Raw genomic sequence first — 13239 nt, forward strand, 5'->3', positions numbered from 1 at the left:
GGATTTTGATCAAAAGCTGGGCTTATGCAACCTCAGGAAGGGATGTGGTTAGAGCTGGTCATGGAAGGCATTAAGAAAATCCTCCTCTGACGCTGCCTCCTGTTTGTCCAGCAGTTCAGAGAGAGGTCCCTTCATGCCATGGATCTGTGTTTAAGCCATTTGAATTTGCTAAATGTGGAACAGATCATAGCTGAATTGGTCTTTTCCTTGGCCCTAAACTTCTGGAACAGCTCCATAACTACCATATGGAGTGATATTCCCATAACTGCCATGTGAATTTCTTCATTTGCCTCCTCACCCTGAGAGTTGTTTTCTGTTTGGGCGAGGGTTTTGAGCAAAGTGCTGACGGCAGAGCTGGCCTTTTCCTGTCATCAGGGGAAATGCACACAGGTATCTGTGACTGCAGAGCTTTCCTGGTGCTGCCTCCTCATTTACTGCCTCCAATTTAATTTTTATTTTGATCCCATCTGTCAGCAGATGAAAGTTCTGTCAGAACCACGCCAGCCATGCTGGTGCCACACAAGCTGTAAAGGGGCACCCAAAGACGTGCCACAGCAGGCCCAGCCTTAATGGGCTTGGATTAACCACAGGGGAAGTGGGTTTATACCCAGAAAAGCTCCAGCCTCCCTTGAACTCTCCTTGGAGTGTGCTCCTGAGCTACTTGAGGTGGACCAGTGAGCACCAAACCCTGTCTGCTCCAGCCTCAGGTGGGAGCAGAGTCGTAGATGAGAAATATTTTGAAGGGAGAGGAAGGATAGGCAACCAAATCCCTAATCCAGGGAGCATTGGAGGGAGGTAGAAGGTGACTGAAGTCCCCCACAGAGGGTCAGAGGAGGATAATTGTCATGGCTGGAGGTGTCCAGGCAGGGTAAACGCCTCTGCACCACCTGCACAGAATCTGAGCATCTGCCAGGTACCGCAGACAGAGGATGCTGCAGCTGCCCGGGTGGGGTGACCCTGTAGGTAACAACACTCAGATCTTGGGGCTGCCAGGCTCAGTGGTGCCACCTGCCCCTTTCTCAGCCCCATCCCAGTGAGCTGAGAGCTGTTTTGTCTCCTCAGATGAAATGCTCATCCCGGGGCTGCCCAGGAGGGCACAGAACCTCTGCAGGGCCGAGCAGAGAGGCGAGTTCACACCCCAGCCCACAAGCCCACTGAAATCCAAAAGGCAAACTCCTAAGGGAGCCGTGTCCCCATGGGGACCCTGGAAGGGCCCTGTCCCCAGAGGAAGGTGATGTCCTCCCTCCTCCAGCGACTGCTGACGCACTCTGAGCTGCCTACACGGCGTGGGATCTCAGAGCCATCCCTGTGCTCTGCTCTTGGCCCGGCTGTGTGTTGTCACAGGGAACATCTATTTCTCAGATTGAATGAGGACACAAGGAGGTGTTGTGACAGCAAGAATAAACACAAGGAGATTAGCCCAAAGGCGTGGGTGCCACATCCCTCAGCATGGCAGGACCCACGGAGAGCCTCTGGGCAGGCCCCGGGGTGGAATGGAGCAGGTGGGGTAGGGGGAGGCACAGAGGAGATCAAACAGAGCGAGAGGCACCGCCGGGGCTGCGTGGGGGATGGGATATTCCCTTATTATCTGTTTGGATTTTGGTGTCAAGGCCTGCAACCAAAGGTCAGTGAACAGTAGGACAGCGAGGCAGCCCTGGCCAGCTTGTGATGAGCAGGCTGTTTTCCTAGAGGTGAGCCCTGTGTTTTTGTTGAGCTGGTCACTCACATGGGCTTCCTGACTGCTGAGCTTGCACTAACTCTGTTTGGGATCGAGGTGTGTTCCAGAGGGATCAGCGGGGGCTGGCCAGCCCTCTCCCCTGGGGGCTGAGCGAGCAGGGTGGCACGGCTGCCACTTGAGAAGCTCTTCTCAGCCTTTTCATGCACATGGCTTTGACTCCTCAGGACCCTGTGAGCACGGGGCCAGTGAAGTTTCACAACTGCTTCACTCTGTGTGTGAGCAGTGCCTGGGCCCACGAGCCTCGTGCTTTCCTTTATGGATTTGACTCTTTATTTTTCAGGAATGAGACAATCTCTGCTCCACACGTGCTTCAAAGGAGCCGTGCACTCACATCTTCCAAGTGCACACAGGCACTCCCATCAGTCCCTCATGCCAGCACGTTGTTAAACACCTCCAGTCAAACACCTCAGTTGCAACATTTGGTGGAGTAACAGGGACTGGCATCTGCTCCAGCTCTGCCCCATTACTTTGATGTGACCCTGAGGTGGCATTGCCACCTGTGCCGCTGCAGGAACAGCCACGGGGATAAGTGCTGGAATCACCCTTGGAGGCACCAGCTGGCTGGGAGAGCTGTTGCTGGGAGTCCCTGTGATTATTCACATTCCTTTTCACGTGGATTTTAGTGCAACTTCAGACACGGAAAGCAAAGCCGGTTTTTGGAGTGAGGCCCTGTGCTTTCTGAGCTCCCGTCCCATTCCAGCAGTGCCCCAGGAGTGCCTGAAGCAGGAAGGCCAAGCCGGCTTTCAGTGACTGCCCGCTGTGTGACATCTGCCAGTGTCACCCCTCCCTGCCAGCGCCGCCACCAGCACGTCCCGGTGTCACGTCGCCGGTGTCTGTGACTCAGAGATAAGATGGAGGCACGGTTTTTTTTTCAGTTTAAAAACATGTCCCTCGTCACCACGGGACATCCTCAGCCTCACGCACACGAGGCCGGCGCTGAAGCGTCGCTGCAAAACAGGGGCTCGGTCCAACCCCCGGGAAGGCCTGCAGGGTGGGGCCAGCCAGGAACCGCGATAAATTCAGGCATTTTGGTGTAGCCTTCGCCGTTGCTCCTTTCCCTGGAAAGCTCCAGGCGGGCCCCAGCCTCCTGGAGCTGCGGGGCGGCGTGGGCAGCAGGCATGCAGCCGCCGGGGCGGGTGCGGAGGCTGGCGGTGCGGCTGGAGCGCGGCGCGGCCCATGGCGGCGGGCAGCTGCTGCGCGGCCGGGTGCAGCTGGAGCTGCGCGGGCCGCTGCGGGTGCGGGCGCTGGAGGTGTGTGCCCGGGGCCTGGCCACCGTGCACTGGCTGGAGAGCCACAGCATCGGCCTCAACATCGTCTACCGGGACTACACAGCCTACCAGACCTTCCTGTACCGCCGCCGGCAGCTCATCTCCGGTAAGGCCGGGGAACAGGGACCGTGTATGAGCCGGGCTGTGGGGTTGGGATCCCCTTGGGTGGGTCTGTGTGCCAGGGTATGGACTGGAACTGCCTTGGATGGGTCTGTGTGCCAGGGCATGGACTGGAACTGCCTTAGATGGGTCTGTGTGCCAGGGCATGGGACTGGAACTGCCTTGGATGGGTCTGTGTGCCAGAGTATGGACTGGAACTGCCTTGGATGGGTCTGTGTGCCAGGGTATGGGACTGGAACTGCCTTGGATGGGTCTGTGTGCCAGGGTATGGGACTGGAACTGCCTTGGATGGGTCTGTGTGCCAGGGCATGGGACTGGAACTGCCTTGGATGGGTCTGTGTGCCAGGGCATGGACTAGAACTGCCTTGGATGGGTTTGTGTGCCAGGGTATGGGAACTGGAACTGCCTTGGATGGGTCTGTGTGCCAGGGCATGGGACTGGAACTGCCTTGGATGGGTCTGTGTGCCAGGGCATGGACTGGAACTGCCTTGGATGGGTGTGTGTTCTAGGGTGTGGGATTGGAACCCTCTTGGGTAGGTCTGTGTGCCAGGGTGTGGGATTGGAACCCTCTTGGATGGGTCTGTGTGCCAGGGTGTGGGATTGGAACCCTCTTGGATGGGTCTGTGTGCCGGGACAGGGGATTGGAACCCTCTTGGGTGGGTCTTGGATGGGTCTGTGTGCCAGGGTGTTGGGTTGGGACCCTTCAGGCTGCAGGTGTCCCTTCAGAGGATACTCTGCCCTTGTGGGTGCTGCTGCCCCACACAGGGCTGTTTGCCCCTCTTCTCACCCTGGCCGAGGCTTTCTCTCTCTGCTGCTGGTTTCCAGGAGGCTGCCGGCAAAGCCAGGGCTGGGGAGCCACCAGGGATTTGTGGCTTTTGTTGTGTTTGCACAGGGAAGAGCAAACACGAGTGTCTGTTCACAAGTGTGGAAAGAGCACTTAGTGCTTCAGCCAATGTTTGTTTTCAGGTCCCTGATGCTGGGACCGCGTGCCCAGCTGGCACGTTGCTTAGATCTGCTGCAAAAGGACAAGCCACTTGCATGCCACAAGCCATTCTTTGTGTGCTTGGGATGAAATGATCCAGAGCTGAGGGATATGGGATGTCTCAACCATCCATCCACTCATTAACTCTGGCTTTTCTTAGGAACATGCATGTCTTTTATCCTCCCCTCCAATAACAGTGTCACAGCCATTCCTCTCCTCCTCCTTTCCCTGTTTCTCATGGCATTGTTACTACCTGTGGCCTGGTTGCCCTGCCCTGGAGATGGCTGTAGGAGTTACGCTGAGGGCATTTCAATGTGTCAGTGGCCAAGTGCAACCCAGAGAGTGGTGCCAGCCCAATCTGGCAAATGTAGACATTGCAGGAATAAACTGGCGGGATGGAAAGAGGACCTGAATTGGCTTCCTGGAGGTTTTCCTGTCTCTGGACTGTACTGGGAAGGTAATTTTCTCTATTTCTGGACAACTGTGCCCTGCCATCTGCTCCAAACACCTGCACTGCTCTGGAGTTTCTGTCTTTTGGCAGCAGCTCTTCCATGCTGTGCCTAAGGATGTCCCCTTGGCAGTGGGACCTCTACAAAGTGTCCAAATCACAATTAAGCCCTTGCCCTGAAGTGAAGGTCCTGAGCTCTTGGTCATGCAGTACTTGGTCCGTGTCCCATTAGCTGTGAGATGACAGGGTGAGTTTTATCCCCCCTTATCCCTGCAGGGAATGTCTGCAGGGAAGCCACGAGCTGCTGCCAGCACGTTTGGATTCTGCTGCTGGGACTGTGTGCTCCAGGAGCCCCCGGAGCCATCTGGGGAAGGGCACTTGGCCCAGGGCTGCAGGAATTGCAGGAGCTGCTCGGCCTCACAGGCACCCTGCACACCTGCAGCTCGGAGCTGATGGTTCCTGGCCCTCCCTGACTGCACAGGGAGTGCTGAGCAGAGAGCAGAGCCTGACTGCACAGGGACTGCCTGGAGGGCAGAGAGCCTCACCAGAACTTGGATTTTATTGTCTCTGTCCGTACACAGGCTCCTTTTCTGCCTTGTGAGAGGGACACGGACACGTGTGATCACCGGGGCGTTTTACAGGAATGAACAGCACAGAGGGGGTGTCCTGCTTGGATCCTGATGTCCCCTGTTCTGTCCCCAACAGCAGCGTGAGGGCCTTCCTGATGTCAGCTGGTGAGAAACGTGCCACCATCCGACAGTCAGTCCCTGTGACTGCTCCTTTCTTGTTGCTTCTCCACGAGATCAGCTGTGTCTGCGTGGTGTTTTAAAAATGCAGGTTTTGTCATGGTAACAAGGCAGTGCAGAGGAGGGAAGCCAGGCACAGATAAGCGCCCTCCCTTCTGCTCTCCCCTCAGCTGAGTTTATCTGCAGTTTCCTGGCAGGGTGGTGAGTGCTGGCACTGGGGTGCTGTGCTGAGAGACAAGGAAAAAGTGTGCAAGAAGGATGTTCAGGCAGGGCCTTTAAACGTGTGTTGTGTAATCATCTGAGAGAGGGAGCAGGAGGAGAGGACAAGACAGGGGGTTAATGGGCAAAGGCAGCACAAGGAGAGCCCTGGACTCTTCTGCGTGAGATGATGGGAGGATAGGAAACATAAATAATTGTTGTGCAGTGACCTTTTTTCTCCGAGGATCCTGCAGCACTTCCCAAAGTGTAGTTCCTGCCCTGGTGAGAGGCAAACATCCAGAAGCCATTTTATTTTCATGAAGCCATCCAGGAGAGTTATGGCATCAGGGCTCTCCTTCCTTTGTGGGGCGGCCTCAATCAGCACGTTAATCCTTGTCCATACACAGCAGTCCCAAATCTGGCAGGGATGGGGCTGGTTCCTCAGCCTGGGGGCACATGCTTGTGCCAAGCTCTGCGTTGTCCCATCTCACCCCCATACTGGGCTGCTGCCTCACCTGTTTACCTGCTGCATTCCCTTCTCTCCAGCGTTCCTCGTGTGGCTCCGGGCTCGGCGGGGAGAAGCCACCAGGTCGCAGCAGCGGGTCAGGGAAGGCGCAGCCCCCCATGAGCCGGGCAGGGTGTCAGCTCCTGCTGGGAGCGGCTCCAGCCTGGCCAGACTCTAGATGGGGCTGAAGAGTTGGAGATGGTGCCCTGAGTGCTGTGCCCGGCCTGGCTGGGCTTGCCTTGGGCACCCAGGGCCCATCCTGAAAGGAAAGCCCTCGGCTGTGCTCCCCACCTGGGGATGGCAGGAGAGGGGAGAGACCCTCTCTGGGTGTCCCAGAGGGGTCCCAGAGGGGTCCCAGAGGGGTTGTCCTCCCTCCCCACGTGGCACAGCCGAGGGCATCGCGTGCGCTGCCACGGGAGGGAGGTTTGGTGTGGTTTGGTTCGGTTTGGTTTGGTTGGGTTTGGTTTGCAGGGATCCGCATCCCGTGGGCGAGGGCTGAGTCACGGCCCAGGGGTGTGTGCCGGGAGGAGGAGGAGCAGGATGCCAAGCAAAGAGAGGGGCCCGGCCAAGGCTCCAGCCCCTCTCAAGAGCCTCCCCCCCCTCTCATGTCACTGCAGGGACACCAGGCGCCTTCCCAGAGCCGGTGTCACCAGTTCACTCGTGCTGTGACGTGCCTTCCTTCCTCCTTTCCCTCTCCCTCTGAGCTTTTGCTATGATTCATGTTTGCCCGTGGCAGCAAATGGCCGTGCACATAAAATAAACCACAGTCCCCTTCCCCTGGGGAGGGAGACAGACAATTCCAGTCCGGCCTTGGAAACAGCTAAAGCAGTGCCAGGCTTCAGCCCAGCTTCATTTTTTAGTGGCTGTGATCAGCTGAGTTCAGCACAGCAGGTCCTGCCCGGCATGGCTGGGAGCAACTCAAAAATCCCCGAAACTCAGGCAGCCAAATGCTGAGTAACGTTTTAATGCCTGTTCTGTCTTATCCCCCGCCCCTGCTGGGGGTGCAGGGCTCTGGTGCTCCACAAACATGACAGTCATCACCAAAGTGGAAGTTTCTAAGGCTTATTAAACCCTTTTGGGGGGCACAGATTCCTTTCCCCTCCCTTTTACAACATCTTGGGGTGCTGCTGATGTTGATGGAATCACCAGTTCCCAGTTTCCACACTTTCACCCCAGCGGAGCAGCTGGCATGGAGCGAGTCCCTGGGCTCCTCCTGTCCGTGCAGGTGGGATTTGTCACTGGGTTTGGGACACCGATCCCAGCAGGATCTGGTGGAAAACTGGCGCTCGCCTGGTTAACAAGCACAGGGAAGAGGATTGCTCACCCTGTCGTTGCACAAGCTGAACCCCAGCCAGTTCTTGATTTCTTAGAACTGAGTGATGTCCCAGACATCCCCGCGTGTGTGTCAGGAGCCCAGATCCAGCTGTGGCCGGTTCCGAGCCCTGGGAATGGCTCTTGGGGAGGGAAGGATGTGGGTCAGTGTGGGGTGTGGCCCTCGGCTCTGGCCTGGGGGCATTGGAAGGAGTGAGGAATCCCCTCTTGCCACAACCCACGGCTGTGACCCTGGGAATGGAGATTCTGGATGAAGATGGGCTGGGATGTCAGGATTGGAGCTGCAGGGGGAGTTTGAGGGACAAGGATGGGGATTTTGGGGAGGAAGGATGGGGATTTTGGGGAGCAAGGATAGAAGCTTGAGGGAGCTTGAGGGGCAAGGATGGGGATTTTAGGGATAAAGGATGGGGATTTTGGGGGGCAAGGATAGAAGCTTGAGGGAGCTTGAGGAGCAAGGATGGGAGCTGGAAAGGAGATTTGGGGGACAAGGATGGAGCAGCAGGGAAAATTTAGGGGGCAAGGATAGAAATTAAAGGAGGGCTTGGAGGTCAAGGACGGGGATTTTGATGGACAAGGACGGGGGATTTTGAGGGAGGAGATGGAAAGGAGTTTGAGAGGCAAGGATGGGAGCTGGAAGGGGATTTTGGTGGTCTAAAATAGGAGCTGGAAGGGAGTTTTGGGGGGGCGAGGATTGAGTTGGAGGGGAAATTGGCGGGGGGCAAAGATGGAGCTGGTAGGAAAATTTGTGGGGCAAGTACAGAAGCTAGAGAAGGGCTTGGGGCAAGCATGGGAGCTGCAGGGAGTCTTGGGGGGTCACTGAACAGCCGGGCAGCAGACAGGGAGTCTCCCCCCGAGCAGTGCTCACCCCCTGCCCGGCCCCCGGCTCCGCGGCGGTGTCTCGGTGCGGCCCCGGGACAAGTCGGGGAACCCGGCTGGGACCGGACCCGGCACCGCACGGTCCAACCCCCCCGGGCAGCCGGGGCCAGCCGCTCCGTGCCGAGGGGCCGATCCGCACATGCTCCCTGCCTTGTTTTGCAGAGCCCGGCGGGGCCGGCCCGTCCCGGCCCGTCCCGCCCCGCCGGGGCCGCCCCCGGCCGCGGCGGCCGCTAAAAGCCGGGCTCAGCCGAGCCCAGCCGGGCTGAGCCGCATCGCGCCGGTTGGGGCCGAGCAGCGCCATGATTTTCGATCGCCTCAAACGCTTCTCGATCGTGCTGGAGGGCGCGGAGCGGGACGGCCCGGCCGCCTTCAGCCCCGGGCAGGCGGTGTCGGGCCGCGTGGTGCTGGAGCTGGCGGCGGCCGCGCGGCTCGGGGCGCTGCGCCTGAGGGCCATGGGCGCCGCCCGCGTCCACTGGACCGAGTCCCGCAGCGCCGGCTCCAGCACCGCCTACACGCAGAGCTACAGCGACCAGGTGGAGTTTCTGAGCCACCGCGACACGCTGATGGCACCGCCAGGTACGGCATCCCCTGCCCCAGGGCGAACCCCGGCGTGCGGCGCCCCCCGCTCGGGTGGGGGCTCCGGGCACCCCCGGGCGGCTGTGGGGCAGCCTGGGCTCTTGGGTGCTCCAGACACCCCAGCCGGCTGGAATCGGGGTGCCTGTGGGTAAGCACTGATGCTGGTGCCCCGAAACTGCAGGAATCTGGGTGCCGGGGACAGCTTGGCTGCTGAGGGCATGGCACACCTACAAGCTGGAATCTGGGTGCCTTAGGGACTGAGCGCTCTGGGAATCGGCTGTGGAGGTCCCTGCGGACACTTTGTGTTCTGGGTGCACCCCGAAATCTTGGCGTGCTCAGCTGGACGCTGCTGCTGTGCAGGGCACCTCGGCTGGGGACAATAGTCCTCCTTTTCTCTGAGCTATTCCTGGCAGGGAAGCAGCGTTGGAAAACTGTGGGAGTTCGGGAGCTTGTTTTGAGCAGCAGGGGTTGGCCTTAATGAACCCTTCAGCCCTGGGGTACAAGCTCTTGAGGGGCATGGGGGCTTGGCTGGCCACTCTCCCTCTGGCTGGGCATCTTGGGCTCTTCCTCCAAAGCTGTGGAGCGATGTGGCTGCAGGCTGAAGCAGAGCCCACCTGGGGAAGCTGCCCGGCTCTTCCAGGAGGTGCCCCTGGGCTGTGCCTGTCTGCAGACACATGGAATGCAGACAGTGCCCAGCTCTTGTGTCACAGCTGCTGCAGCTCAGCCCTGGCAGAAACTGCTGTGCCCTCGTGCTGCTCCTTGCTGGGTGCTGCACACCTCTGTGACCTGCCTGGGGAGGTTCTGTAGGAGGGAGCTAATCCTCCTCTGTCTGTTTTGCCCACAGACAATGGCGAGGCCACTGTCCTGCAGGCAGGAAAGCACGAGTTCCCCTTCACCTTCCAGCTTCCAGAGTAAGTTGGCATTTTTGGGGGGAGAAGACATCTTGAAAATGAGTTTTTGAGCAAAACCCTTCTAAAATTGTTTGTTGCTCATGCCCAGGACCCTGGCCACCTCCTTTGAGGGGAAGCACGGCAGTGTGCGCTACTGGGTGAAGGCCAAGCTGCACAGACCCTGGTCAACAGTGAAGAAAGCAAAGAAGGAGTTCACTGTGATTGAACCCATCGACATAAACACCCCTGCACTGCTGGTGAGCTCCCTCTGCTCCATCCCAGGGCTCTGGCATCCAAAATTTACCCAAGGAAGCCCACGGGGAAGGTGTCTGCCTCCCCTTCAGCACTACAATGCAGGCCTGGTTTCCAGAGGGAATATTTCCCCCCTGCAGCTTGTGCCCTCCAGCATTACCTGGGCTGGGCAGAGGTCAGCTGTGCCTCTTTGGTTTTGGAAACTTTAATGCATTGCAACAGCTTCTTGCATCAGATACCTGAGAAGTTGCTGATGCTCCCTGGCAGGTTCTTGGTGCCAGGGAGGTGATTGCTGTGAGTTTCATCCTTAGTTACTAAATAGCCTAAATATTTCCCTTTCTCCAGGCTCCCCAGGCGGGTGCTAAGGAGAAACTGGCTCGTGCCTGGTACTGCAACCGTGGCCAAGTGTCTGTGACTGCCAAGATTGACCGAAAAGGCTACACCCCAGGTGAGACCAGGTGCTGGGACCCTTGACCCTCAGTGAGACCAGAGGAAGGGGTTTGGATCACTGTGAGCTGGCAGGAAATCAGAGAGCTTTAGTGTGTGCAGCTGATGCGGGCAGCATCCTTGGGACGCTCCTGCTGGATGAACCCTCGTGCCTGCCCTGTCAGACAGCGTGGCCAACCCTTGGTTGCCAGTGCAGCAATTCCTGGAGGCAGGACTGCGCTCTGCCTCCCCTCCTCCAGCGTGTGTATGTCTGTTTTGGCAGGTGAGGTCATCCCCATCTTTGCCGAGATCGACAACTGCACGAGCCGGGCTGTGGTGCCCAAGGCCGCCATCATCCAGACCCAGACCTTCATTGCCCGGGGCACCAAGAAGCAGAAGAAGTCGGTGGTGACCAGCATCACTGGGGACCCCATTCCGGCCGGGAAGAGGGAGGTGTGGCACGGCCGGGCGCTGAAGATCCCGCCCGTGGGGCCGTCCATCCTCCAGTGCCGCATCATCCAGGTGGAATACTCCCTGAAGGTGAGGGAGCTCTGCAGGAATCCCCTCCTGCCCAGCTCAGGGGAGATACCTGCCCCTCCAGACTGGGAAAACACCACCGAGCTGAGCTTCCCTGCTGCTCTCTGTCTCGGCAGGTTTGTGTGGATATTCCTGGGACGTCCAAGCTGCTCCTTGAACTGCCTCTTGTCATCGGGACCATCCCGCTGCATCCCTTTGGGAGCCGCACCTCCAGCGTCAGCAGCCAGTACAGCGTCAACCTGGACTGGCTCAGCACCATCCCGGAGCAGCTGGAGGGTGAGCAGCTCCTTCTCCCTGGGGTAAACCCCCTGGTCAGGAGAGTGAGACACAAAGTTCTCAACTGGGCCAGTTTTGCTTTTTCTTAACCTAATTTTTTGGTTGTGGTGCTGAATCTCCTGGGTTCCTTCCTCAGGGAACTGAGAGGCTTTGGGAAATAGTGGGTTTGAAGCCCTTTTACCTGCGTGCATTTATGGAGAGTGTTTGCTATTCCCTGATGGTTCTCCTTTCTCTGCAGCCCCCCCTGAGTACTCAGCAGTCGTGTCCAGCCCAGAGGCCGAGCAGAGCCTGGCTCCTCCGTGCCGCAGCGAGCTCGGGGACATCCTGGAGGGTCCCTTCTTCGCCTACATCCAGGAATTCCGCTTCCGACCACCTCCACTCTACTCAGAGGTGATTCATCCCGCTGGGCTGGGAGGCTGCTGGAGGCTGGCACGTGCCACTGCTGAGGTTTTTGACTGTGGCCTTGTCTCTGCAGGTGGATCCAAACCCCACGCCAGACAGCATCCGCCCGCGCTGCATGACCTGCTGAGAGAGGCGCACCGGCTGCGCGTGGCAGCGTGACGATCCCTGGGGATGGCAGCTTGCAGCCTCACAGCACTGGGGTCTGGAAACGGGCACGTGAGACCCCGACCCTGCTCACAGCTCTCGGCCACTCCTGTCGTGACTGTCCCCGTGCCCAGAGCCAGCGCGGTGCCGTGGCCCCAGCACGGGTAGGAGAACACGAGGGGCTGGAGGTGCGGAGCCAGGCAGGACACGCAGGGTTCAGAACTGCCCTGGGATTTTGGGGTTAGAACAGGGAATTCGAGCCCAGATTGCTCTCCCCTTGCCTGCAGTGCTGCGCTCTGAAAACTTCTGTCAGCTCCTGGTGTGGAAAACAGGAGCTTGGAGGCGTTTCTCAGGATTACTGGAGAGTGTTTGTTTGGATGGTGCTCAGGGTTGGGCCCCGGGGCGATGCAGGTGCAGCCCTTTGCCTGTGGCTCACCAGGACTGCAGGTCCCCAAGGCAGTGAAAGGTCCCTTCCTGGCTGGATGAAACAGGGCTCAGCCACAGCCTGTGGGTACCTGCGGGGGGAATGGTTTGAGCCACTTAACCAAACTCTAAAGGCCTCCAAGGGCTGATACAAGGACTTGGGGGATGAATTTACGATCTGTGGCAGTGTTTTGGTGCCATTTACTAAGAACAGGAAAGCTGGTTTGTGAGTGTCAGCACCAAACCTGCACAGTGTGCTGGTGCCTCCCCCAAGATGGGGCTGAAACCAACCCTCAAACTGTGGTACCAGCACAGGGGGCTGGGGCTGTGTCTGGTGGCCAAGGAGGAGAGAGGGAGGCCCAGTGTAAGGCTGGTGGTGGCCACAGGTGCTGGTGGGAAGTGTGGAGTTGGGATGAATCCTTCAAGGCTGGGTGTTCTTGAGGTGTTGGAGGCCCTGGTGGGGTGAGGACACAGCAGCGACCTGTGCTCACTGGGTGGGAACCAGTGTGGGAAGAGTGAGCTGGATGTTGTGGTCAGGAGCCAGGGGCTGATCCTGCTCACTGCAGGAGGACCTGAGCAGAGTTTGGGGGCTGAGGACCTTTGCATTCCCTCACTGAGACAATCCCTGGCCGTGCACAACCAATGCCAGCGTGCCTTGGGCTCTGTGCTGGGGTTGCTCAGTTGAGTCTTTTCTATCTGTGAACACTTTTGTAATGACCACTCTTTGTCTCTACTCTTTTTGTACAACTTTTTGGTGGGGAATTTTTTGTCTGAAATAAAATCTTTCAACCAAACTGTTGCCTGGATAGTATTCTGTTCCTCTTTCTGCTTCCCGTTGTCTAGAGCCATGCTGTGGCTGTTGGGATTTGGGAATGCTCCCTGCTTTCTCTTGATTGCCCTGCAGGCACCCAGCTCCACCCTGTGCCCAGTCCTGCACTGGGATTAACTGGGTCACTCAGCCAGCACTGCTCCCCACAGGTTTGTTCCCTTGAGCCTCCAGCTCCTCCACATCTGGGCAGTTTGGGCACTTTTCCCCTTACCTGGGATGTAGAGCTATGAGCAAACCTGTTGTATTTTTCCACACTTGCTTCCTGTTTATG

The 13239-nt window shown here is 58.2% G+C and overlaps 1 protein-coding gene across 2 annotated transcripts; it reads left to right on the forward strand.

Annotated features, from left to right (window-relative positions):
* Positions 1–2656: 2656 nt before the first annotated feature.
* ARRDC2 (arrestin domain containing 2) lies at positions 2657–12933 on the forward strand. Of its 2 annotated transcripts, none has more exons than XM_038163993.1 (8): positions 2657–3112; positions 9634–9700; positions 9789–9936; positions 10277–10379; positions 10641–10897; positions 11011–11170; positions 11409–11560; positions 11646–12933. In XM_038163993.1, the coding sequence occupies exons 1-8, from the start codon at positions 2857–2859 to the stop codon at positions 11697–11699; spliced, it is 1197 nt and encodes a 398-aa protein (XP_038019921.1). In that variant the 5' UTR covers positions 2657–2856; the 3' UTR covers positions 11700–12933. The 2 variants fall into 2 exon arrangements, with proteins under 2 accessions (XP_038019921.1, XP_038019920.1); XM_038163992.1 differs by lacking the exon at positions 2657–3112 and adding an exon at positions 8408–8789.
* Positions 12934–13239: the final 306 nt, after the last annotated feature.

This window comes from Motacilla alba, chromosome 28 (genome assembly GCF_015832195.1).
Source record: "Motacilla alba alba isolate MOTALB_02 chromosome 28, Motacilla_alba_V1.0_pri, whole genome shotgun sequence".
Classification (NCBI taxonomy): domain Eukaryota; kingdom Metazoa; phylum Chordata; class Aves; order Passeriformes; family Motacillidae; genus Motacilla; species Motacilla alba.

Bases quoted from the DNA above. Each gene is read 5' to 3' on its own strand.
- ARRDC2 (XM_038163992.1), top strand. From the start codon at position 8,513: ATGATTTTCGATCGCCTCAAACGCTTCTCGATCGTGCTGGAGGGCGCG. The intron at 9,701-9,788 runs GTAAGTTGGCAT...GCTCATGCCCAG, and splicing joins TTCACCTTCCAGCTTCCAGA to GACCCTGGCCACCTCCTTTG. The intron at 9,937-10,276 runs GTGAGCTCCCTC...CCCTTTCTCCAG, and splicing joins TAAACACCCCTGCACTGCTG to GCTCCCCAGGCGGGTGCTAA.